This window comes from Tympanuchus pallidicinctus, unplaced genomic scaffold, assembly GCF_026119805.1.
Source record: "Tympanuchus pallidicinctus isolate F22 unplaced genomic scaffold, pur_lepc_1.0 scaffold125, whole genome shotgun sequence".
NCBI classification, from domain to species: domain Eukaryota; kingdom Metazoa; phylum Chordata; class Aves; order Galliformes; family Phasianidae; genus Tympanuchus; species Tympanuchus pallidicinctus.
The window spans coordinates 22,855-48,396 of NW_026294643.1; the positions used below are offsets into that span (position 1 = coordinate 22,855).

At 59.2% G+C, this 25,542-nt stretch overlaps 1 protein-coding gene and 3 long non-coding RNA genes across 6 annotated transcripts in view; all 4 read right to left on the bottom strand.

Annotated features, from left to right (window-relative positions):
* LOC128075723 (sarcoplasmic/endoplasmic reticulum calcium ATPase 1) overlaps positions 1-25,542 on the bottom strand; it is a gene marked incomplete at its 5' end in the record, with an annotated part of 54,606 nt that overhangs the window by 2,336 nt on the left and 26,728 nt on the right. The window contains 5 exons of the mRNA XM_052672717.1: positions 2,746-2,863; positions 6,837-6,954; positions 12,423-12,556; positions 14,536-14,621; positions 19,634-19,836. Coding sequence (XP_052528677.1) covers positions 2,746-2,863; positions 6,837-6,954; positions 12,423-12,556; positions 14,536-14,621; positions 19,634-19,836 — 659 coding nt within the window. The remainder of the gene's footprint in view (positions 1-2,745; positions 2,864-6,836; positions 6,955-12,422; positions 12,557-14,535; positions 14,622-19,633; positions 19,837-25,542) is intronic.
* Positions 8,986-12,340, bottom strand: LOC128075709 (uncharacterized). 2 transcript variants are annotated; one of them, XR_008203978.1, is made up of 3 exons: positions 11,933-12,340; positions 9,894-10,134; positions 8,986-9,077 (listed from the first exon to the last, which is right to left on the bottom strand). It is a non-coding gene; the product is annotated as an uncharacterized LOC128075709 (long non-coding RNA). The 2 variants fall into 2 exon arrangements; XR_008203977.1 differs by lacking the exon at positions 11,933-12,340 and adding an exon at positions 10,739-11,143.
* On the bottom strand, positions 15,483-16,855 carry LOC128075718 (uncharacterized). Its single transcript, XR_008204034.1, has 3 exons — positions 16,764-16,855; positions 16,618-16,686; positions 15,483-15,622 (listed from the first exon to the last, which is right to left on the bottom strand). It is a non-coding gene; the product is annotated as an uncharacterized LOC128075718 (long non-coding RNA).
* Positions 18,051-19,558, bottom strand: LOC128075713 (uncharacterized). Of its 2 annotated transcripts, none has more exons than XR_008204023.1 (5): positions 19,548-19,558; positions 19,088-19,107; positions 18,788-18,907; positions 18,428-18,547; positions 18,051-18,147 (listed from the first exon to the last, which is right to left on the bottom strand). It is a non-coding gene; the product is annotated as an uncharacterized LOC128075713 (long non-coding RNA). The 2 variants fall into 2 exon arrangements; XR_008204022.1 differs by lacking the exons at positions 18,788-18,907; positions 19,548-19,558 and adding exons at positions 18,948-18,987; positions 19,248-19,373 and having other exon boundaries at positions 18,428-18,627; positions 19,088-19,127.

Sequence of the window (25,542 nt, forward strand, 5' to 3'; positions counted from 1 at the left end):
CAATGGGGGGTCAATGGAGGGGTCAATGGGGTGAATGGGGTCAATGGGGGTCAATGGAGGGGTCAGTAGGGTCAATGGGGGTCAATGGGGTCAATGGGGGTCAATGGGGTCAACGGGGTCAATGGGGGTCAATGGGGGTCAATGGGGGTCAAGGAAGGGGATATGGGGTCAATGGGGGTCAATGAAGGGGTCAGTAGGGTGAATGGGGGGTCAATGAAGGGGTCAATGGGGTCAATGGGGGTCAATGGAGGGGATATGGGGTCAATGGGGTCAATGAAGGGGTCAATAGGGTCAATGGGGGGTCAGTGAAGGGGTCAATGGGGTGAATGGGGTCAATGGGGGTCAATGAAGGGGTCAGTAGGGTGAATGGGGGGTCAATGAAGGGGTTAATAGGGTCAATGGGGGTCAATGGGGGTCAGTGGGGGTCAGTGAAGGGGTCAATGGGGTCAATGGGGGTCAGTGGGGGTCAATGGGGTCAGTGGGGGGTCAATGGGGGTCAATAGGGTGAATGGGGGTCAATGGGGGTCAATGGGGTCAATGGGGGTCAATGGGGGTCAATGGGGTGAATGGGGTCAATGGGGGTCAATGGGGTCAATGGGGGTCAGTGGGGGTCAGTGGGGGTCAATGGGGGTCAATGGGGGTCAATGGTGGTCAGTGGGGGTCAATGGGGTGAATGGGGTGAATGGGGGTCAATGGGGGTCAATGGGGGTCAATGGTGGTCAATGGTGGTCAATGGGGGTCAATACGGTGAATGGGGGTCAATGGGGGTCAATGGGGTCAGTGGGGGTCAATGGGGGTCAATGGGGTCAATGTGGGTCAATGGGGGTCAATGGGGGTCAATGGGGTCAGTGGGGGTGAATGGGGGTCAATGGGGTCAGTGGGGGTCAATGGGGTCAGTGGGGGTCAATGGGGTCAATGGGGGTCAATGTGGGTCAGTGGGGGTCAATGGGGGTCAATGGGGTCAATGGGGGGTCAATGGGGGTCAGTAGGGTGAATGGGGGGTCAATGAAGGGGATATGGGGTCAATGGGGGTCAATGAAGGGGTCAGTAGGGTGAATGGGGTCAATAGGGGTCAGTGGGGGTCAATGGGGTCAATGGGGGTCAATGGGGTCAGTGGGGGGTCAATGGGGGTCAATAGGGTGAATGGGGGTCAATGGGGGTCAATGGGGGTCAATGAGGGTCAATGGTGGTCAGTGGGGGTCAATGGGGGTCAATGGGGTCAATGTGGGTCAATGGGGGCCAATGGGGTCAGTGGGGGTCAATGGGGGTCAATGGGGTCAATGTGGGTCAATGGGGGTCAATGGGTTCAATGGGGGTCAGTGGGGGTCAATGGGGGTCAATGGGGTCAATGGGGGGTCAATGGGGGTCAGTAGGGTGAATGGGGGGTCAATGAAGGGGATATGGGGTCAATGGGGGTCAATGAAGGGGTCAGTAGGGTGAATGGGGTCAATAGGGGTCAGTGGGGGTCAATGGGGTCAATGGGGGTCAATGGGGTCAGTGGGGGTCAATGGGGGTCAATGGTGGTCAGTGGGGGTCAATGGGGGTCAATGGGGTCAATGTGGGTCAATGGGGGTCAATGGGGTGAATGGGGTGAATGGGGGTCAATGTGGGGTCAATGGGGTCAATGGGGGTCAATATGGGGTCATGGGGTCAATGAAGGGGTCAATGGGGTCAATGGGGGTCAATGGGGTCAGTGGGGGTCAATGGGGTCAATGGGGGTCAATGGGGGTCAATGGGGTCAATGGGGGGTCAATGGGGGTCAGTAGGGTGAATGGGGGGTCAATGAAGGGGATATGGGGTCAATGGGGGTCAATGAAGGGGTCAGTAGGGTGAATGGGGTCAATAGGGGTCAGTGGGGGTCAATGGGGTCAATGGGGGTCAATGGGGTCAGTGGGGGGTCAATGGGGGTCAATAGGGTGAATGGGGGTCAATGGGGGTCAATGGGGTCAATGAGGGTCAATGGTGGTCAGTGGGGGTCAATGGGGGTCAATGGGGTCAATGTGGGTCAATGGGGGCCAATGGGGTCAGTGGGGGTCAATGGGGGTCAATGGGGTCAATGTGGGTCAATGGGGGTCAATGGGTTCAATGGGGGTCAGTGGGGGTCAATGTGGGTCAATGGGGTCAATGGGGGTCAGTGGGGGTCAATGGGGGTCAATGGTGGTCAGTGGGGGTCAATGGGGGTCAATGGGGTCAATGTGGGTCAATGGGGGTCAATGGGGTGAATGGGGTGAATGGGGGTCAATGTGGGGTCAATGGGGTCAATGGGGGTCAATATGGGATCATGGGGTCAATGAAGGGGTCAATGGGGTCAATGGGGGTCAATGGGGTCAGTGGGGGGTCAATGGGGGTCAATAGGGTGAATGGGGGTCAATGGGGGTCAATGGGGGTCAGTGGGGGTCAATGGGGGTCAATGGGGGTCAATGGGGGTCAATGGGGTCAGTGGGGGGTCAATGGGGGTCAATAGGGTGAATGGGGGTCAATGGGGGTCAATGGGGGGTCAATGGGGGTCAATAGGGTGAATGGGGGTCAATGGGGGTCAATGGGGGTCAGTGGGGGTCAATGGGGGTCAATGGGGGTCAATGGGGGTCAATGGGGTCAATGGGGGTCAATGGGGTGAACGGAAGGGATGAGAGCATCCCCCGGTGACACGATGACGTCAGAGGCGATGACGTCAGAGGCGATGACGTCAGAGGCGATGACGTCACAGGCGATGACGTCATCGGGGGGGGGAGGGGCAGCACTGACCCTCCAGGTAATTCCGGGCGATGAACTTCAGCGCCTCGTCCAATAGGATGACAGGGAAGGAAATGCGGAGCACAACCAGCCAATGGGCCAAGTCCAGGTGGGTCAGCTTAAAGATCATCTGTGGGGCAGGGAGAGACCCCATAGCGACCCCATAGCGACCCCATAACAGCCCCATAACGGCCCCATAGCGACCCCATAACAGCCCCATAGTGACCCCATAGTGACCCCATAACAGCCCCATAGTGACCCCATAGCGACCCCATAACGGCCCCATAGCGACCCCATAACGGCCCCATAACGGCCCCATAGAGACCCCATAGCGACCCCATAACGGCCCCATAGCGACCCCATAGTGACCCCATAACAGCCCCATAGTGACCCCATAGCGACCCCATAACGGCCCCATAACGGCCCCATAGCGACCCCATAACAGCCCCATAGTGACCCCATAGTGACCCCATAACAGCCCCATAGTGACCCCATAGCGACCCCATAACGGCCCCATAGCGACCCCATAACGGCCCCATAACGGCCCCATAGAGACCCCATAGCGACCCCATAACGGCCCCATAGCGACCCCATAGTGACCCCATAACAGCCCCATAGTGACCCCATAGCGACCCCATAACGGCCCCATAACGGCCCCATAGCGACCCCATAGCGACCCCATAACGGCCCCATAACGGCCCCATAGCGACCCCATAACGGCCCCATAACGGCCCCATAGAGACCCCATAGCGACCCCATAACGGCCCCATAGCGACCCCATAGTGACCCCATAACAGCCCCATAGTGACCCCATAGCGACCCCATAACGGCCCCATAGCGACCCCATAGTGACCCCATAACAGCCCCATAGTGACCCCATAGCGACCCCATAACGGCCCCATAACGGCCCCATAGTGACCCCATAGCGACCCCATAACGGCCCCATAACGGCCCCATAGCGACCCCATAACAGCCCCATAGTGACCCCATAGCGACCCCATAACGGCCCCATAGCGACCCCATAACGACCCCATAACAGCCCCATAGTGACCCCATAGCGACCCCATAACGGCCCCATAACGGCCCCATAGCGACCCCATAACAGCCCCATAGTGACCCCATAGTGACCCCATAACAGCCCCATAGTGACCCCATAGCGACCCCATAACAGCCCCATAGCGACCCCATAGCGACCCCATAACAGCCCCATAGTGACCCCATAGCGACCCCATAACGACCCCATAGCGACCCCATAACGGCCCCAGAATGACCCTATAACGGCCCCATAACGGCCCCATAACGGCCCTGTAACAGCCCTAATCCCCCTCCTGACCCCACATCCCCCCCTCCTGACCCCATATCCACCCCATAGCCCCCCTCTTAACCCCATATCTCCCCTCCTGGCCCCATATCCCCCCTCCTGACCCCATATCCACCCCATATCCACCCCATATCTCCCCTCCTGGCCCCATATCCCCCCTCCTGACCCCATATCCACCCCATATCCACCCCATATCTCCCCTCCTGACCCCTTATCTCCCCTCCTGACCCCGTATCCCCCCTCCTGACCCCATATCCCCCCCTCCTGACCCCATATCCACCCCATATCCCCCCCCCTGACCCCGTATCCCCCCTCCTTACCCCATAGCCCCCCTCCTGACCCTGTATCTCCCCTCCTGACCCCATATCCACCCCATAGCCTCCCTCCTGACCCCATATCCACCCCATATCCACCCCATATCTCCCCTCCTGACCCCACATCCCCCCTTCCTGACCCCATATCCACCCCATATCCCCTCTCTTGACCCCATATCCCCCCTCCTGACCACATAGCCCCCCCTCTTGACCCCATATCCACCCCATATCCACCCCATATCTCCCCTCCTGTCCCCATATCCCCCCTCCTGACCCCACATCCCCCCCTCTTGATCCCATATCCACCCCATATCTCCCCTCCTGACCCCATATGCCCCCCTCTTGACCCCACATCCCCCCTCCTGACCCCGTATCCACCCCATATCCCCCCTCCTGACCCCACATCCCCCCTCTTGACCCCATATCCCCCCTCCTGACCCCATATCCACCCCATAGCCCCCCTCCTGACCCCATAGCCCCCCCTCCTGACCACATATCCACCCCATATCTCCCCTCCTGACCCCATAGCCCCCCCTCCTGACCCCATATCCACCCCATAGCCCCCCCCGACCCCATATCCCCCCTCCTGACCCCATAGCCCCCCCTCCTGACCCCATATCCATCCCATATCTCCCCTCCTGACCCCATAGCCCCCCCTCCTGACCCCATATCCACCCCATATCCCCCCTCCTGACCCCATATCTCCCCTCCTGACCCCACATCCCCCCCTCCTGACCCCATATCCACCCCATATCTCCCCTCCTGACCCCACATCCCCCCCTCCTGACCCCATATCCACCCCATATCCCCCCCCGACCCCATATCCCCCCTCCTGACCCCATATCGCCCCTCTTGACCCCGTATCTCCCCTCCTGACCCCACATCCCCCCCTCCTGACCCCATATCCACCCCATATCCCCCCTCTTGACCCCATATCCCCCCTCCTGACCACATAGCCCCCCCTCTTGACCCCATATCCACCCCATATCCACTCCATATCTCCCCTCCTGTCCCCATATCCCCCCTCCTGACCCCACATCCCCCCCTCCTGACCCCATATCCACCCCATATCTCCCCTCCTGACCCCATATGCCCCCCTCTTGACCCCACATCCCCCCTCCTGACCCCGTATCCACCCCATATCCCCCCTCCTGACCCCACATCCCCCCTCTTGACCCCATATCCCCCCTCCTGACCCCATATCCACCCCATATCTCCCCTCCTGACCCCATATCTCCCCTCCTGACCCCACATCCCCCCCTCCTGACCCCATAGCCCCCCCTCCTGACCACATATCCACCCCATATCTCCCCTCCTGACCCCATAGCCCCCCCTCCTGACCCCATATCCACCCCATAGCCCCCCCCGACCCCATATCCCCCCTCCTGACCCCATAGCCCCCCCTCCTGACCCCATATCCATCCCATATCTCCCCTCCTGACCCCATAGCCCCCCCTCCTGACCCCATATCCACCCCATATCCCCCCTCCTGACCCCATATCTCCCCTCCTGACCCCACATCCCCCCCTCCTGACCCCATATCCACCCCATATCTCCCCTCCTGACCCCACATCCCCCCCTCCTGACCCCATATCCACCCCATATCCCCCCCCGACCCCATATCCCCCCTCCTGACCCCATATCGCCCCTCTTGACCCCGTATCTCCCCTCCTGACCCCACATCCCCCCCTCCTGACCCCATATCCACCCCATATCCCCCCTCTTGACCCCATATCCCCCCTCCTGACCACATAGCCCCCCCTCTTGACCCCATATCCACCCCATATCCACTCCATATCTCCCCTCCTGTCCCCATATCCCCCCTCCTGACCCCACATCCCCCCCTCTTGATCCCATATCCACCCCATATCTCCCCTCCTGACCCCATATGCCCCCCTCTTGACCCCACATCCCCCCTCCTGACCCCATATCCACCCCATATCTCCCCTCCTGACCCCATATCTCCCCTCCTGACCCCACATCCCCCCCTCCTGACCCCATATCCACCCCATAGCCCCCCTCCTGACCCCATAGCCCCCCTCCTGACCCCATAGCCCCCCTCTTGACCCCATAGCCCCCCCTCTTGACCCCATATCCACCCCATATCTCCCCTCCTGACCCCATAGCCCCCCCTCCTGACCCCATATCCACCCCATATCCCCCCTCCTGACCCCATATCTCCCCTCCTGACCCCACATCCCCCCCTCCTGACCCCATATCCACCCCATATCTCCCCTCCTGACCCCACATCCCCCCCTCCTGACCCCATATCCACCCCATATCCCCCCCCGACCCCATATCCCCCCTCCTGACCCCATATCGCCCCTCTTGACCCCGTATCTCCCCTCCTGACCCCATAGCCCCCCTCCTGACCCTGTATCTCCCCTCCTGACCCCACATCCCCCCCTCCTGACCCCATATCCACCCCATATCCCCCCCATATCCCCCCACAGCCCCCCGCCCCGTACCGGCAGCGGATCCACGTAGAGGATGACGAAGTGCAGGGACATGGAGAGGCAGATGGAGCCCACCAGCCAGATGTTCACCCACGGCGGCATCCGCACCAGGGACTGGTTCTCAGACAGGCTGCGGGGGGAGCGGCGTCACCCCATAGGGCACCGTGACCCCATAGGGCCTCAAGGAACCCATAGGGCCCCATAGGGAACAACGTGACCCCATAGGGAACACCGTGACCCCATAGGGCCTCGACGACCCCATAGGGAACACCGTGACCCCATAGGGCCTCAATGAACCCATAGGGCCCCATAGGGAACACCGTGACCCCATAGGGCCTCGACGACCCCATAGGGCCCCATACTGAACACTGTGACCCCATGGGGCCTCGACGAACCCATAGGGCCCCATAGGGAACACCGTGACCCCATAGGGAACACCGTGACCCCATAGGGCCTCAAAGACCCCATAAGGCTCCATAGGGCACCGTGACCCCATAGGGCCTCAAAGACCCCGTAGGGCCCATAGGGAACAACGTGACCCCATAGGGAACACTGTGACCCCATAGGGACTCGAGGACCCCAATGACCCCATAGGGAACACCGTGACCCCATAGGGACTCGACGAACCCATAGGGAACACCGTGACCCCATAGGGCCTCAAGGAACCCATAGGGCCCCATAGGGAACAACGTGACCCCATAGGGAACACCGTGACCCCATAGGGAACACCGTGACCCCATAGGGCCTCGACGACCCCATAGGGAACACCGTGACCCCATAGGGCCTCGAGGAACCCATAGGGCCCCATAGGGAACAACGTGACCCCATAGGGAACACCGTGACCCCATAGGGCCTCAACGACCCCATAGGGAACACCGTGACCCCATAGGGCCTCAATGAACCCATAGGGCCCCATAGGGAACACCGTGACCCCATAGGGCCTCGACGACCCCATAGGGCCCCATACTGAACACTGTGACCCCATGGGGCCTTGACGAACCCATAGGGCCCCATAGGGAACACCGTGACCCCATAGGGAACACTGTGACCCCATAGGGCCTCAAAGACCCCATAAGGCCCCATAGGGCACCGTGACCCCATAGGGCCTCAAAGACCCCGTAGGACCCATAGGGAACAACGTGACCCCATAGGGAACACTGTGACCCCATAGGGACTCGAGGACCCCAATGACCCCATAGGGAACAACGTGACCCCATAGGGCCTCGAGGAACCCATAGGGCCCCATAGGGAACACTGTGACCCCATAGGACCTCAATGACCCCATAGGGAACACTGTGACCCCATAGGGCCTCGACGACCCCATAGGGCCCCATAGGGAACACCATGACCCCATAGGGCCTCGAGGAACCCATAGGGCCCCATAGGGAACACGGTGACCCCATAGGGCCTCAAAGACCCCATAGGGCCCCATAGGGAACACCGTGACCCCATAGGGAACACTGTGACCCCATAGGGCTTCAACGACCCCATAGGGAACACCGTGACCCCATAGGGCCTCGAGGAACCCATAGGGCCCCAGAGGGAACACCGTGACCCCATAGGGCCTCAACAACCCCATAGGGCCCCATAGTGAACACCGTGGATCTCTATGGGATCTCTATGGGGTCTCTATGGGGTCTCTATGGGGTCTCTATGGGATCTCTATGGGGTCTCTATGGGATCTCTATGGGGTCTCTATGGGGTCTCTATGGGGTCTCTATGGGATCTCTATGGGGTCTCTATGGGATCTCTATGGGTCTCTATGGGGTCTCTATGGGATCTCTATGGGATCTCTATGGGGTCTCTATGGGGTCTCTATGGGGTCTCTATGGGGTCTCTATGGGGCTGGTGCTTCTATGGGTCTCCATGCATCTCTATGGGTTTCTGTGGATCTCAATGGATCTCAATGCGTCTCTATGGGGTCAGTATAGGTTCTCTATGGGGCGGCTATAGGGGCTGTTATGGGGTGGTTATGGGGTGGCTATGGGATCTCTATGGGATCCCTATGGGATCTCTATGGGTTCTCTATGGGGTCTCTATGGGGTCTCTATGGGGTCTCTATGGGGTCTCTATAGGGCTGGTGCTTCTATGGGTCTCCATGGATCTCTATGGGTTTCTATGGGTCTCAATGGATCTCAATGCATCTCTATGGGGTCTTTATGGGGTCAGTATGGGTTCTCTATGGGGCGGATATAGGGTGGCTACGGGATCTCTATGGGGTCTCTATGGGGTCTCTATGGGGTCTCTATGGGGCTGGCGCTTCTATGGGTCTCCATGCATCTCTATGAGTTTCTCTGGCTCTCAATGGAACTCAATGGATCTCTATGGGGTCAGTATAGGTTCTCTATGGGGCGGCTATAGGGGCGGTTATGGGGTGGTTATGGGGTGGCTATGGGATCTCTATGGGGTTGCTATGGGGCTGTCACTATGGGGTCTCTATGGGGTCTCTATGGGGCTGGTGCTTCTATGGGTCTCCATGGATCTCTATGGGTTTCTATGGGTCTCAATGGAACTCAATGCATCTCTATGGGGTCTTCATGGGGTCAGTATGGGTTCTCTATGGGGCAGCTATAGGGGCGGTTGCAGGGTGGTTATGGGGTGGCTATGGGATCTCTATGGGGATTCTATGGGGTCTCTATGGGGTCTCTATGGGGCTGGTGCTTCTATGGGTCTCCATGGATCTCTATGGGTTTCTATGGATCTCAATGGATCTCAATGGAACTCAATGCATCCCTATGGGGTTTTTATGGGGTCAGTGTAGGTTCTCTATGGGGCGGCTATGGGGCGGTTGCAGGGTGGTTATGGGGTGGCTATGGGATCTCTATGGGGATTCTATGGGGTCTCTGGGGTCTCTATGGGGCTGGTGCTTCTATGGGTCTCCATGGATCTCTATGGGTTTCTATGGATCTCAATGGATCTCAATGGAACTCAATGCATCCCTATGGGGTTTTTATGGGGTCAGTATGGGTTCTCTATGGGGCAGCTATGGGGCAGCTATGGGGCCGTTATGGGTTGGCTACGGGATCTCTATGGGGTCTCTATGGGGTCTCTATGGGATCTCTATGGGACCTCTATGGGATCTCTATGGGGTCTCTATGGGGTCTCTATGGGGCGGCTATGGGGTTACTATGGGATCTCTATGGGGATTCTATGGGGCCTCTATGGGGTCTCTATGGGATCTCTATGGGATCTCTATGGGGTCTCTATGGGGTCTCTATGGGGCTGGCGCTTCTATGGGTCTCCATGGATCTCTATGGGTTTCTATGGATCTCAATGGAACTCAATGGAACTCAATGGATCTCAATGGGGTCTTTATGGGGTCAGTGTAGGTTCTCTATGGGGCGGCTATGGGGCGGTTGCAGGGTGGTTATGGGGTGGCTATGGGATCTCTATGGGGATTCTATGGGGTCTCTATGGGGTCTCTATGGGGCTGGCGCTTCTATGGGTCTCCATGGATCTCTATGGGTTTCTATGGATCTCAATGGATCTCAATGGAACTCAATGCATCCCTATGGGGTTTTTATGGGGTCAGTGTAGGTTCTCTATGGGGCGGCTATGGGGCGGTTGCAGGGTGGTTATGGGGTGGCTATGGGATCTCTATGGGGATTCTATGGGGTCTCTATGGGGTCTCTATGGGGCTGGCGCTTCTATGGGTCTCCATGGATCTCTATGGGTTTCTATGGATCTCAATGGATCTCAATGGAACTCAATGCATCCCTATGGGGTTTTTATGGGGTCAGTGTAGGTTCTCTATGGGGCGGCTATGGGGCGGTTGCAGGGTGGTTATGGGGTGGCTATGGGATCTCTATGGGGATTCTATGGGGTCTCTATGGGGTCTCTATGGGGCTGGTGCTTCTATGGGTCTCCATGGATCTCTATGGGTTTCTATGGATCTCAATGGATCTCAATGGAACTCAATGCATCCCTATGGGGTTTTTATGGGGTCAGTGTAGGTTCTCTATGGGGCGGCTATGGGGCGGTTGCAGGGTGGTTATGGGGTGGCTATGGGATCTCTATGGGGATTCTATGGGGTCTCTATGGGGTCTCTATGGGGCTGGCGCTTCTATGGGTCTCCATGGATCTCTATGGGTTTCTATGGATCTCAATGGAACTCAATGGAACTCAATGCATCCCTATGGGGTTTTTATGGGGTCAGTGTAGGTTCTCTATGGGGCGGCTATGGGGCGGTTGCAGGGTGGTTATGGGGTGGCTATGGGATCTCTATGGGGATTCTATGGGGTCTCTATGGGGTCTCTATGGGGCTGGCGCTTCTATGGGTCTCCATGGATCTCTATGGGTTTCTATGGATCTCAATGGATCTCAATGGAACTCAATGCATCCCTATGGGGTTTTTATGGGGTCAGTGTAGGTTCTCTATGGGGCGGCTATGGGGCGGTTGCAGGGTGGTTATGGGGTGGCTATGGGATCTCTATGGGGATTCTATGGGGTCTCTATGGGGTCTCTATGGGGCTGGCGCTTCTATGGGTCTCCATGGATCTCTATGGGTTTCTATGGATCTCAATGGATCTCAATGGAACTCAATGCATCCCTATGGGGTTTTTATGGGGTCAGTATGGGTTCTCTATGGGGCAGCTATGGGGCAGCTATGGGGCCGTTATGGGTTGGCTACGGGATCTCTATGGGGTCTCTATGGGGTCTCTATGGGATCTCTATGGGACCTCTATGGGATCTCTATGGGGTCTCTATGGGGTCTCTATGGGGCGGCTATGGGGTTACTATGGGATCTCTATGGGGATTCTATGGGGCCTCTATGGGGTCTCTATGGGATCTCTATGGGATCTCTATGGGGTCTCTATGGGGTCTCTATGGGGCTGGCGCTTCTATGGGTCTCCATGGATCTCTATGGGTTTCTATGGATCTCAATGGATCTCAATGGAACTCAATGCATCCCTATGGGGTTTTTATGGGGTCAGTGTAGGTTCTCTATGGGGCGGCTATGGGGCGGTTGCAGGGTGGTTATGGGGTGGCTATGGGATCTCTATGGGGATTCTATGGGGTCTCTATGGGGTCTCTATGGGGCTGGCGCTTCTATGGGTCTCCATGGATCTCTATGGGTTTCTATGGATCTCAATGGATCTCAATGGAACTCAATGCATCCCTATGGGGTTTTTATGGGGTCAGTGTAGGTTCTCTATGGGGCGGCTATGGGGCGGTTGCAGGGTGGTTATGGGGTCTCTATGGGATCTCTATGGGGATTCTATGGGGTCTCTATGGGGTCTCTATGGGGCTGGCGCTTCTATGGGTCTCCATGGATCTCTATGGGTTTCTATGGATCTCAATGGAACTCAATGGAACTCAATGCATCCCTATGGGGTTTTTATGGGGTCAGTGTAGGTTCTCTATGGGGCGGCTATGGGGCGGTTGCAGGGTGGTTATGGGGTGGCTATGGGATCTCTATGGGGATTCTATGGGGTCTCTATGGGGTCTCTATGGGGCTGGCGCTTCTATGGGTCTCCATGGATCTCTATGGGTTTCTATGGATCTCAATGGATCTCAATGGAACTCAATGCATCCCTATGGGGTTTTTATGGGGTCAGTGTAGGTTCTCTATGGGGCGGCTATGGGGCCGTCCCTCACCTGTTGAGGGCGTTGCACATCTCGATGGTGACGAGGACAGACAGCGCCATGGTCATGGGCACGGAGGACTCGAAGATGTCGCAGTCGATGCCCTCGAATTCGGTCGAGTGGTGGCTGCACTGCATGAAGTGCGTCTGTGGGGTGCAGGGGGGTCGGTTGTGGGGTCAGTTGTAGGGTCTGGTGTGGGGTGGGTATGGGGTGGATATGGGGTGGGTATGGGGTCTGGTGTGGGGTGGGTGTGGGGTGGGTATGGGGTCTGCTGTGGGGTGGGTGTGGGGTCTGCAGTGGGGTGCGTATAGGGTTGGTGTGGGGTGGGTGTGGGGTGGATATGGGGTGGGTATGGGGTGGGTATGGGGTCTGCTGTGGGGTGGGTATGGGGTGGTTATGGGGTGGGTATGGGGTCAGCTGTGGGGTGGATATGGGGTGGGTATGGGGTGGGTATGGGGTCAGCTGTGGGGTGGGTATGGGGTGGGTATGGGGTCAGCTGTGGGGTGGGTATGGGGTGGGTATGGGGTGGGTATGGGGTGGGTATGGGGTCAGCTGTGGGGTGGATATGGGGTGGGTGTGGGGTGGGTATGGGGTCTGCTGTGTGGTGGATATGGGGTGGGTATGGGGTGGGTATGGGGTCAGCTGTGGGGTGGGTATGGGGTGGGTATGGGGTGGGTATGGGGTCAGCTGTGGGGTGGGTGTGGGGTGGGTATGGGGTGGGTATGGGGTGGGTGTGGGGTGGATATGGGGTGGGTATGGGGTGGGTATGGGGTCAGCTGTGGGGTGGATATGGGGTGGGTGTGGGGTGGGTATGGGGTCTGCTGTGTGGTGGATATGGGGTGGGTATGGGGTGGGTATGGGGTCTGCTGTGGGGTGGGTATGGGGTGGGTATGGGGTGGGTATGGGGTCTGCTGTGTGGTGGATATGGGGTGGGTATGGGGTGGGTATGGGGTCTGCTGTGTGGTGGATATGGGGTGGGTATGGGGTGGGTATGGGGTCAGCTGTGGGGTGGGTATGGGGTGGGTATGGGGTGGGTATGGGGTCTGCTGTGGGGTGGGTATGGGGTGGGTATGGGGTGGGTATGGGGTCAGCTGTGGGGTGGATATGGGGTGGGTGTGGGGTGGGTATGGGGTGGGTATGGGGTGGATATGGGGTGGGTATGGGGTGGGTATGGGGTCAGCTGTGGGGTGGATATGGGGTGGGTATGGGGTGGGTATGGGGTGGGTATGGGGTGGATATGGGGTGGGTATGGGGTGGGTATGGGGTCAGCTGTGGGGTGGATATGGGGTGGGTGTGGGGTGGGTATGGGGTGGGTATGGGTTGGTTATGGGGTGGGTATGGAGTCTGCTGTGGGGTGGAAATGGGGTGGGTATGGGGTGGGTATGGGGTGGGTATGGGGTCAGCTGTGGGGTGGATATGGGGTGGGTATGGGGTGGGTATGGGGTCTGCTGTGGGGTGGAAATGGGGTGGGTATGGGGTGCTATGGGGTGGATGTGGGGTCAGCTATGGGGTGGGTGTGGGGTGGGTATGGGGTGGGTGTGGGGTGGATATGGGGTGGGTATGGGGTGGCTATGGGGTCTGCAGTGGGGTGGGTGTGGGGTGGCTATGGGGTGGATGTGGGGTCAGCTATGCGGTGGGTGTGGGGTGGCTATGGGGTGGATGTGGGGTGAGTGTGGGGTGAGCTATGGGGTGGCTATGGGGTGGATGTGGGGTCAGCTATGGGGTCTGCTGTGGGGCAGCTATGGGGTGAGTGTGGGGTGGCTATGGGGTGGCTATGGGGTGGGTATGGGGTGAGCTATGGGGTGGCTATGGGGTGGGTATGGGGTGAGCTATGGGGTGGCTATGGGGTGGATGTGGGGTCAGCTATGGGGTGGGTGTGGGGTGGGTATGGGGTCGCCCCATCACACTGTGACCCCACTGCCCCCATGACCCCGTGACCCCGTGACCCCACAAATGACCCCACTGATGACCCCATGACCCCCGTTGACCCCGGGACCCTGTATGTCGTCACCCCATGACCCCAATGACCCTGTGACCCTGCTCAACCCCTGACCCCGTGACCCCATGACCCCACAGATGACCCCGTGACCCCGTGACCCCGTGACCCCGTGACCCCGCAGCTCACCAGTTGGTGGTAGGTCAGATTGGGGCCGTCCTCAGCATAAAGGAACCACCAGGCAGCGGCGCCCACCGTGGCCGCCCCCACGTAACCTATAGGGCAGAGCGGCTCAGCGACCCCATAGAGACCCATAGGGCACCCACTGACCCCATAGAGACCCATAGGGCCTCAGCGACCCCATAGGGCCTCAGTGACCCCATAGAGACCCATAGGGCCTCAGCGACCCCATAGGGCCTCAGGGACCCCATAGAGACCCATAGGGCACCCACTGACCCCATAGAGACCCATAGGGCCTCAGAGACCCCATAGGGCCTCAGGGACCCCATAGAGACCCATAGGGCCTCAGAGACCCCATAAGGCCTCAGTGACCCCACAGGGCCCCACAGGGCGCCCACTGACCCCATAGAGACCCATAGGGCCTCAGCGACCCCATAGAGACCCATAGGGCACCCACTGACCCCATAGAGACCCATAGGGCCTCAGCGACCCCATAGGGCCTCAGTGACCCCATAGAGACCCATAGGGCCTCAGCGACCCCATAGGGCCTCAGGGACCCCATAGAGACCCATAGGGCACCCACTGACCCCATAGAGACCCATAGGGCCTCAGAGACCCCATAGGGCCTCAGGGACCCCATAGAGACCCATAGGGCCTCAGAGACCCCATAAGGCCTCAGTGACCCCACAGGGCCCCACAGGGCGCCCACTGACCCCATAGAGACCCATAGGGCCTCAGCGACCCCATAGAGACCCATAGGGCACCCACTGACCCCATAGAGACCCATAGGGCACCCACTGACCCCATAGAGACCCATAGGGCCTCAGCGACCCCATAGGGCCTCAGTGACCCCATAGAGACCCATAGGGAACTCAGTGACCCCATAGGGCCTCAGTGACCCCATAGAGACCCATAGGGAACTCAGTGACCCCATAGAGCCTCAGCGACCCCATAGAGACCCATAGGGCCTCAGTGACCCCATAGAGACCCATAGGGAACTCAGTGACCCCATAGGGCCTCAGTGACCCCATAGAGACCCATAGGGGACTCAGTGACCCCATAGAGACCCATAGGGAACTCAGTGACCCCATAGAGCCTCAGTGACCCCATAGAGACCCCATAGGGCCTCAGTGACCCCATAGAGACCCATAGGGAACTCAGTGACCCCATAGGGCCTCAGTGACCCCATAGAGACCCATAGGGAACTCAGTGACCCCATAGAGCCTCAGCGACCCCATAGAGACCCATAGGGCCTCAGTGACCCCATAGAGACCCATAGGGCCTCAGCGACCCCATAGGGCCTCAGTGACCCCATAGAGACCCATAGGGAACTCAGTGACCCCATAGAGCCTCAGCGACCCCATAGAGACCCATAGGGCACCCACTGACCCCATAGAGACCCATAGGGCCTCAGAGACCCCATAGGGCCTCAGGGACCCCATAGAGACCCATAGGGCCTCAGAGACCCCATAAGGCCTCAGTGACCCCACAGGGCCCCACAGGGCGCCCACTGACCCCATAGAGACCCATAGGGCCTCAGCGACCCCATAGAGACCCATAGGGCACCCACTGACCCCATAGAGACCCATAGGGCCTCAGCGACCCCATAGGGCCTCAGTGACCCCATAGAGACCCATAGGGAACTCAGTGACCCCATAGAGCCTCAGCGACCCCATAGAGACCCATAGGGCCTCAGTGACCCCATAGAGACCCATAGGGAACTCAGTGACCCCATAGGGCCTCAGTGACCCCATAGAGACCCATAGGGAACTCAGTGACCCCATAGAGCCTCAGCGACCCCATAGAGACCCATAGGGCCTCAGTGACCCCATAGAGACCCATAGGGAACTCAGTGACCCCATAGAGCCTCAGCGACCCCATAGAGACCCATAGGGCCTCAGTGACCCCATAGAGACCCATAGGGAACTCAGTGACCCCATAGGGCCTCAGTGACCCCATAGAGACCCATAGGGGACTCAGTGACCCCATAAGGCCTCAGCGACCCCACAGGGCCCCACAGGGCGCCCACTAACCCCATAGAGACCCATAGGGCCTCAGCGACCCCATAGAGACCCATAGGGCCTCAGTGACCCCATAGGGCCTCAGAGACCCCACAGGGCCCCACAGGGCGCCCACTGACCCCATAGAGACCCATAGGGCCTCAGCTATCCCATAGGGCCTCAGTGACCCCATAGAGACCCATAGGGAACTCAGTGACCCCATAGAGCCTCAGCGACCCCATAGAGAACCATAGGGCCTCAGTGACCCCACAGGGCCCCACAGGGCACCCACTGACCCCATAGAGACCCATAGGGCCTCAGTGACCCCATAGGGCCTCAGGGACCCCATAGAGACCCATAGGGCCTCAGTGACCCCATAGGGCCTCAGGGACCCCATAGAGACCCATAGGGCCTCAGAGACCCCATAGAGACCCATAGGGCACCCACTGACCCCATAGGGCCTCAGCGACCCCATAGGGCCTCAGCGACCCCATAGAGACCCATAGGGCCTCAGAGACCCCATAAGGCCTCAGTGACCCCACAGGGCCCCACAGGGCGCCCACTGACCCCATAGAGACCCATAGGGCCTCAGAGACCCCATAGAGACCCATAGGGCACCCACTGACCCCATAGAGACCCATAGGGCCTCAGTGACCCCATAGGGCCTCAGAGACCCCATAGGGCCTCAGAGACCCCATAGGGCCCCACAGGGCGCCCACTGACCCCATAGAGACCCATAGGGCCTCAGCGACCCCATAGAGACCCATAGGGCACCCACTGACCCCATAGAGACCCATAGGGCCTCAGTGACCCCATAGAGCCTCAGGGACCCCATAGAGACCCATAGGGCCTCAGAGACCCCATAAGGCCTCAGTGACCCCACAGGGCCCCACAGGGCGCCCACTGACCCCATAGAGACCCATAGGGCCTCAGCGATCCCATAGGGCCTCAGTGACCCCATAGAGACCCATAGGGAACTCAGTGACCCTATAGGGCCACAGCGACCCCATAGAGACCCATAGGGAACTCAGTGACCCCATAGAGCCTCAGCGACCCCATAGGGCCTCAGCGACCCCACAGGGCCCCATAGGGCACCCACTGACCCCATAGAGACCCATAGGGAACTCAGTGACCCCATAGGGCCTCAGCGACCCCATAGGGCCTCAGTGACCCCACAGGGCCCCACAGGGCACCCACTGACCCCATAGAGACCCGTAGGGAACTCAGTGACCCCATAGGGCCTCAGCGACCCATAGGGCCCCATAAGGCACTCAGCGACCCCAAAGAGCCCCACAGACATCCCAAAGACCCCACAGCTGACCCAACGACCCCATGGACGACCCAACGACCCTATAGATGATCCAGTGACCCTATAGATGACCCGATGACCACATGGATGACCTGATGACCCCACAGCTGACCTGATGACCCCATGGACGACCCAATGACCCTATAGGTGACCCAATGACCCCACAGCTGACCTGATGACCCCATGGACGACCCAATGACCCTATAGGTGACCCAATGACCCCACAGCTGACCCGATGACCCCATGGATGACCCAGCAACCCTATGGATGACCCAATGACCCCATGGATGACCTGATGACCCCACAGCTGACCTGATGACCCCATGGAAGACCCAATGACCCCATGGATGACCCAACGACCCTATAGATGACCCAATGACCCCACACCTGACCCGACGACCCCATGGACGACCCAGCGACCCTATAGATGACCCAATGACCCCACAGCTGACCTGATGACCCTATGGATGACCCAGCAACCCTATAGATGACCCAATGACCCCATGGATGACCTGATGACCCCACAGCTGACCTGATGACCCCCAGGATGACCCAACGACCCTATAGATGACCCAATGACCCCACAGCTGACCCGATGACCCCATGGACGACCCAGCGACCCTATAGATGACCCAATGACCCCACAGCTGACCTGATGACCCTATGGATGACCCAACGACCCTATAGATGACCCAATGACCCCATGGATGACCTGATGACCCCACAGCTGACCTGATGACCCCCAGGATGACCCAACGACCCTATAGATGACCCAATGACCCCACAGCTGACCTGATGACCCCATGGACGACCCAGCGACCCTATGGATGACCCAATGACCCCATGGATGACCTGATGACCCCACAGCTGACCTGATGACCCCATGGACGGTCCAGCAACCCTATAGATGACCCAATGACCCCATGGATGACCTGATGACCCCACAGCTGACCTGATGACCCCCAGGATGACCCAACGACCCTATAGATGACCCAATGACCCCACAGCTGACCCGATGACCCCATGGACGACCCAGCGACCCTATAGATGACCCAATGACCCCACAGCTGACCTGATGATCCTATGGATGACCCAACGACCCTATAGATGACCCAATGACCCCATGGATGACCTGATGACCCCACAGCTGACCTGATGACCCCCAGGATGACCCAACGACCCTATAGATGACCCAATGACCCCACAGCTGACCTGATGACCCTATGGATGACCCAACGACCCTATAGATGACCCAATGACCCCATGGATGACCTGATGACCCCACAGCTGACCTGATGACCCCCAGGATGACCCAATGACCCTATAGATGACCCAATGACCCCACACCTGACCCGACGACCCCATGGACGACCCAGCGACCCTATAGATGACCCAATGACCCCACAGCTGACCTGATGACCCTATGGATGACCCAACGACCCTATAGATGACCCAATGACCCCATGGATGACCTGATGACCCCACAGCTGACCTGATGACCCCCAGGATGACCCAATGACCCTATAGATGACCCAATGACCCCACACCTGACCCGACGACCCCATGGACGACCCAGCGACCCTATAGATGACCCAATGACCCCACAGCTGACCTGATGACCCCCAGGATGACCCAACGACCCTATAGATGACCCAATGACCCCACAGCTGACCTGATGACCCCATGGACGACCCAGCGACCCTATGGATGACCCAATGACCCCATGGATGACCTGATGACCCCACATCTGACCCGATGACCTCAAGGCTGACCTTTTGCCCCCCTCCCCCCATCTCACCTCCGATGGCCAAATAGCGGAAGAAGAGCCAGCCGCTGATCAGGGGCTCTTTGGGGCTTCGGGGGGGTTTGTCCATAATGTCCAAATCGGGGGGGTTGAAACCCAAAGCCGTGGCTGGGAGTCCATCGGTCACCAGATTGACCCAGAGCAGCTGAACCGGGATCAGCGCCTCCGGCAGCCCCAGGGCGGCCGTCAGGAAGATGCTGGGGGGGTGGTCGGGGGGTGGGGGGGTGGGAAATGGGGGAGAAATGGGGGGGGGTTGGGGGGGTGAGGGGGTGGGAAAGAGGGGGGAAGGGGGAGGAAGGGGGAAAAAGGGGGGGAATGGGGGGGAGAGGGGGTTGGGAAAGAGGGGGGAAGGGGGGAGAGAGGGGAAATGGGGGGAGATGGGGGGAGATGGGGGTGGGAAATGGGGGGAAGGGGGAGGAAGGGGGTAAAAGGGGGGGAATGGGGGGAGATGGGGGGAGATGGGGAGAAATGGGGGGTTGGGGGTGGGAAATGGGGGGAAATGGGGGGTTGGGGGGGTGAAGGGGTGGGAAAGAGGGGGGAAGGGGGAGGAAGGGGGTAAAAGGGGGGGAATGGGGGAGATGGGGGGAGATGGGGGGAAATGGGGGTAGGAAAGAGGGGGGAGGGGGAGAAAGGGGGAATGGGGGGAGATGGGGGGAAATGGGGGGGAAATGGGGGGGTTGGGGGGTGAGGGGGTGGGAAAGAGGGGGGAAGGGGAGGAAGGGGGAAAAAGGGGGGGAATGGGGGAGATGGGGGGAGATGGGGGGAGATGGGGGGGTTGGGTGGGTGGGAAATAGGGGGAAATGGGGAGGAAGGGGGTAAAAGGGGGGGAATGGGGGAGATGGGGGGAGATGGGGGGAAATGGGGGTTGGAAATGGGGGGAAATGGGGAGGAAGGGGGAATGGGGGGAGATGGGGGGAGATGGGGGTGGGAAATGGGGGAAAGGGGGAGGAAGGGGGTAAAAGGGGGGGAATGGGGGGAGATGGGGAGAAATGGGGGGGTTGGGAGGGTGGGAAATGGGGGGAAATGGGGGGGTTGGGGGTGAGGGGGTGGGAAAGAGGGGGGAAGGGGGAGGAAGGGGGTAAAAGGGGGGGAATGGGGGAGATGGGGGGAGATGGGGGGAAATGGGGGTGGGAAAGAGGAGGGAGGGGGAGAAAGGGGGAATGGGGGGGAGATGGGGGGAGATGGGGGGAAATGGGGGGGTTGGGGGGTGAGGGGGTGGGAAAGAGGGGGGAAGGGGGAAAAAGGGGGGGAATGGGGGGAGATGGGGGGAGATGGGGGGAGATGGGGGGTGGGAAATGGGGGGAAGGGGGAGGAAGGGGGTAAAAGGGGGGGAATGGGGGAGATGGGGGGAGATGGGGGGAAATGGGGGTAGGAAAGAGGGGGGAGGGGGAGAAAGGGGGAATGGGGGGAGATGGGGGGAAATGGGGGGGTTGGGGGGTGGGAAATGGGGGGAAATGGGGGGGGGTTGGGGGGTGAGGGGGTGGGAAATGGGGGGAAATGGGGAGGAAGGGGGTAAAAGGGGGGAATGGGGGGGAGATGGGGGGAGATGGGGGGTAGGAAAGAGGAGGGAGGGGGAGAAAGAGGGTAAAAATGGGGTAATGGGGGGAACTGGGGGGGACTGGGGGCAAACTGGGAGGAACTGGGAGGAAGTAGATGGGAAATGGGAGGAAGTGGATGGGAAATGGGGGGAATGGAGGGGACTGGAGGGGAAATGGTGGGGAGTGGTGGGACTGGGTGGAACTGGGAGGGACTGGGAGGGACTGGGAGGAAGTAGATGGGAAATGGGGGGAAATGGGTGGGAAATGGGGGGGACTGGAGGGGACTGGAGGTGAAATAATGGGGAAATGGTGGCACTGGGCAGTACTGGGAGGGACTGGGAAGGACTGGGAGGGACTGGGAGGAACTGGGCATTACTGGGAGGAAGTAGATGGGAAATGGGGGGGAAGTAGATGGGAAATGGGAGGAAGTCGATGGGAAATGGGAGGAATGGAGGGGAGCGGAGGGGAAATGGTGGGACTGGGCGCTACTGGGAGGCACTGGGAGTTACTGGGAGGCACTGGGAAGGACTGGGAGGGACTGGGAGGGACTGGGCATTACTGGGAGGAAGTAGATGGGAAATGGGAGGAAGTGGATGGGAAATGGGAGGAAGTGGATGGGAAATGGGAGGAAGTAGATGGGAAATGGTGAGTAATGGAGGGGAGTGGAGGGGAAATGGTGGGGAATGGTGGGACTGGGAGGAACTGGGAGGGACTGGGAGGGACTGGGAGGGACTGGAAGGAAGTAGATGGGAAATGGGAGGAAGTGGATGGAAATGGGAGGAATGGAGGGGAGCGGAGGGGAAATGGTGGGACTGGGCGCTACTGGGAGGCACTGGGCGCTACTGGGAGGCACTGGGAGGAACTGGGAGGAAGTAGATGGGAAATGGGGGAAAGTCGATGGGAAATGGGGGGAAGTGGATGGGAAATGGGAGGAATGGAGGGGAATGGAGGGGAAATGGTGAGGAATGGTGGGACTGGGTGGAACTGGGAGTTACTGGGAGGGACTGGGAAGGACTGGGAGGGACTGGGTGGGACTGGGAGGAAGTAGATGGGAAATGGGAGGAAGTGGATGGGAAATGGTGAGGAATGGAGGGGAGCGGAGGGGAAATGGTGGGGAAACGGTGGGACTGGGAGGAACTGGGAGGGACTGGGAGGAACTGGGAGGGACTGGGCATTACTGGGAGGAAGTAGATGGGAAATGGGGGGGAAGTAGATGGGAAATGGGAGGAAGTTGATGGGAAATGGGAGGAAGTAGATGGGAAATGGTGAGGAATGAAGGGGAGTGGAGGGGAAATGGTGGGGAATGGTGGGACTGGGAGGAACTGGGAGGGACTGGGAGGGACTGGGAGGAAGTAGATGAAAAATGGGGGGAAGTGGATGGGAAATGGGGGGGACTGGAGGGGACTGGAGGTGAAATAATGGGGAAATGGTGGCACTGGGCAGTACTGGGAGGGACTGGGAAGGACTGGGAGGGACTGGGAGGAACTGGGCATTACTGGGAGGAAGTAGATGGGAAATGGGGGGGAAGTAGATGGGAAATGGGAGGAAGTCGATGGGAAATGGGAGGAATGGAGGGGAGCGGAGGGGAAATGGTGGGACTGGGCGCTACTGGGAGGCACTGGGAGTTACTGGGAGGCACTGGGAAGGACTGGGAGGGACTGGGAGGGACTGGGCATTACTGGGAGGAAGTAGATGGGAAATGGGGGGGAAGTAGATGGGAAATGGGAGGAAGTCGATGGGAAATGGGAGGAATGGAGGGGAGCGGAGGGGAAATGGTGGGACTGGGCGCTACTGGGAGGCACTGGGAGTTACTGGGAGGCACTGGGAAGGACTGGGAGGGACTGGGAGGGACTGGGCATTACTGGGAGGAAGTAGATGGGAAATGGGAGGAAGTGGATGGGAAATGGGAGGAAGTGGATGGGAAATGGGAGGAAGTGGATGGGAAATGGTGAGGAATGGAGGGGAGCGGAGGGGAAATGGTGGGACTGGGCGCTACTGGGAGGCACTGGGAGTTACTGGGAGGCACTGGGAAGGACTGGGAGGGACTGGGAGGGACTGGGCATTACTGGAGGAAGTAGATGGGAAATGGGGGGAAGTAGATGGGAAATGGGGGGAAGTAGATGGGAAATGGGAGGAATGGAGGGGAGCGGAGGGGAAATGGTGGGACTGGGCGCTACTGGGAGGGACTGGGCGCTACTGGGAGGCACTGGGAGGAACTGGGAGGAAGTAGATGGGAAATGGGGAAAGTCGATGGGAAATGGGAGGAAGTGGATGGGAAATGGGAGGAATGGAGGGGAATGGAGGGGAAATGGTGAGGAATGGTGGGACTGGGTGGAACTGGGAGTTACTGGGAGGGACTGGGAAGGACTGGGAGGGACTGGGTGGTACTGGGAGGAAGTAGATGGGAAATGGGAGGAAGTGGATGGGAAATGGTGAGGAATGGAGGGGAGCGGAGGGGAAATGGTGGGACTGGGTGCTACTGGGAGGCACTGGGTGCTACTGGGAGGCACTGGGAGGGACTGGGAGGAACTGGGAGGGACTGGGAGGGACTGGGAGGAAGTAGATGGGAAATGGGGGGAAGTCGATGGGAAATGGGAGGAAGTGGATGGGAAATGGTGAAGAATGGAGGGGAGTGGAGGGGAAATGGTGAGGAATGGTGGGACTGGGAGGAAGTGGGAGGGACTGGGCATTACTGGGAGGAAGTAGATGGGAAATGGGGGGAAGTGGATGGGAAATGGGGGGACTGGAGGGGACTGGAGGTGAAATAATGGGGAAATGGTGGCACTGGGCAGTACTGGGAGGGACTGGGAAGGACTGGGAGGGACTGGGAGGAACTGGGCATTACTGGGAGGAAGTAGATGGGAAATGGGGGGGAAGTAGATGGGAAATGGGAGGAAGTGGATGGGAAATGGTGAGGAATGGAGGGGAGCGGAGGGGAAATGGTGGGAGTGGGCGCTACTGGGAGGGACTGGGAAGGACTGGGAGGGACTGGGAGGGACTGGGAGGAACTGGGAGGGACTGGGAGGGACTGGGCATTACTGGGAGGAAGTAGATGGGAAATGGGGGGAAGTAGATGGGAAATGGGGGGAAGTAGATGGGAAATGGGAGGAATGGAGGGGAGCGGAGGGGAAATGGTGGGGACTGGGCGCTACTGGGAGGGACTGGGCGCTACTGGGAGGCACTGGGAGGAACTGGGAGGAAGTAGATGGGAAATGGGGGAAAGTCGATGGGAAATGGGAGGAAGTGGATGGGAAATGGGAGGAATGGAGGGGAATGGAGGGGAAATGGTGAGGAATGGTGGGACTGGGTGGAACTGGGAGTTACTGGGAGGGACTGGGAAGGACTGGGAGGGACTGGGGTGGTACTGGGAGGAAGTAGATGGGAAATGGGAGGAAGTGGATGGGAAATGGTGAGGAATGGAGGGGAGCGGAGGGGAAATGGTGGGACTGGGTGCTACTGGGAGGCACTGGGTGCTACTGGGAGGCACTGGGAGGGACTGGAGGAACTGGGAGGGACTGGGAGGGACTGGGAGGAAGTAGATGGGAAATGGGGGGAAGTCGATGGGAAATGGGAGGAAGTGGATGGGAAATGGTGAAGAATGGAGGGGAGTGGAGGGGAAATGGTGAGGAATGGTGGGACTGGGAGGAAGTGGGAGGGACTGGGCATTACTGGGAGGAAGTAGATGGGAAATGGGGGGGAAGTAGATGGGAAATGGGAGGAAGTTGATGGGAAATGGGAGGAAGTAGATGGAAATGGGGAGAAGTCGATGGGAAATGGGAGGAAGTCGATGGGAAATGGTGAGGAATGGAGGGGAGTGGAGGGGAAATGGTGGGACTGGGCGCTACTGGGAGGCACTGGGAGTTACTGGGAGGCACTGGGAAGGGACTGGGAGGGACTGGGAGGGACTGGGCATTACTGGGAGGAAGTAGATGGAAATGGGAGGAAGTGGATGGGGAAATGGGAGGAAGTGGATGGGAAATGGGAGGAAGTGGATGGGAAATGGGAGGAAGTCGATGGGAAATGGTGAGGAATGGAGGGGAGCGGAGGGGGAAATGGTGGGGAAACGGTGGGACTGGGAGGAACTGGGAGGGACTGGGAGGGACTGGAAGGAAGTAGATGGGAAATGGGAGGAAGTGGATGGGAAATGGGAGGAATGGAGGGGAGCAGAGGGGAAATGGTGGGACTGGGCGCTACTGGGAGGCACTGGGCGCTACTGGGAGGCACTGAGAGGAACTGGGAGGAAGTAGATGGGAAATGGGGGGAAAGTCGATGGGAAATGGGGGGAAGTGGATGGGAAATGGGAGGAATGGAGGGGAATGGAGGGGAAATGGTGAGGAATGGTGGGACTGGGTGGAACTGGGAGTT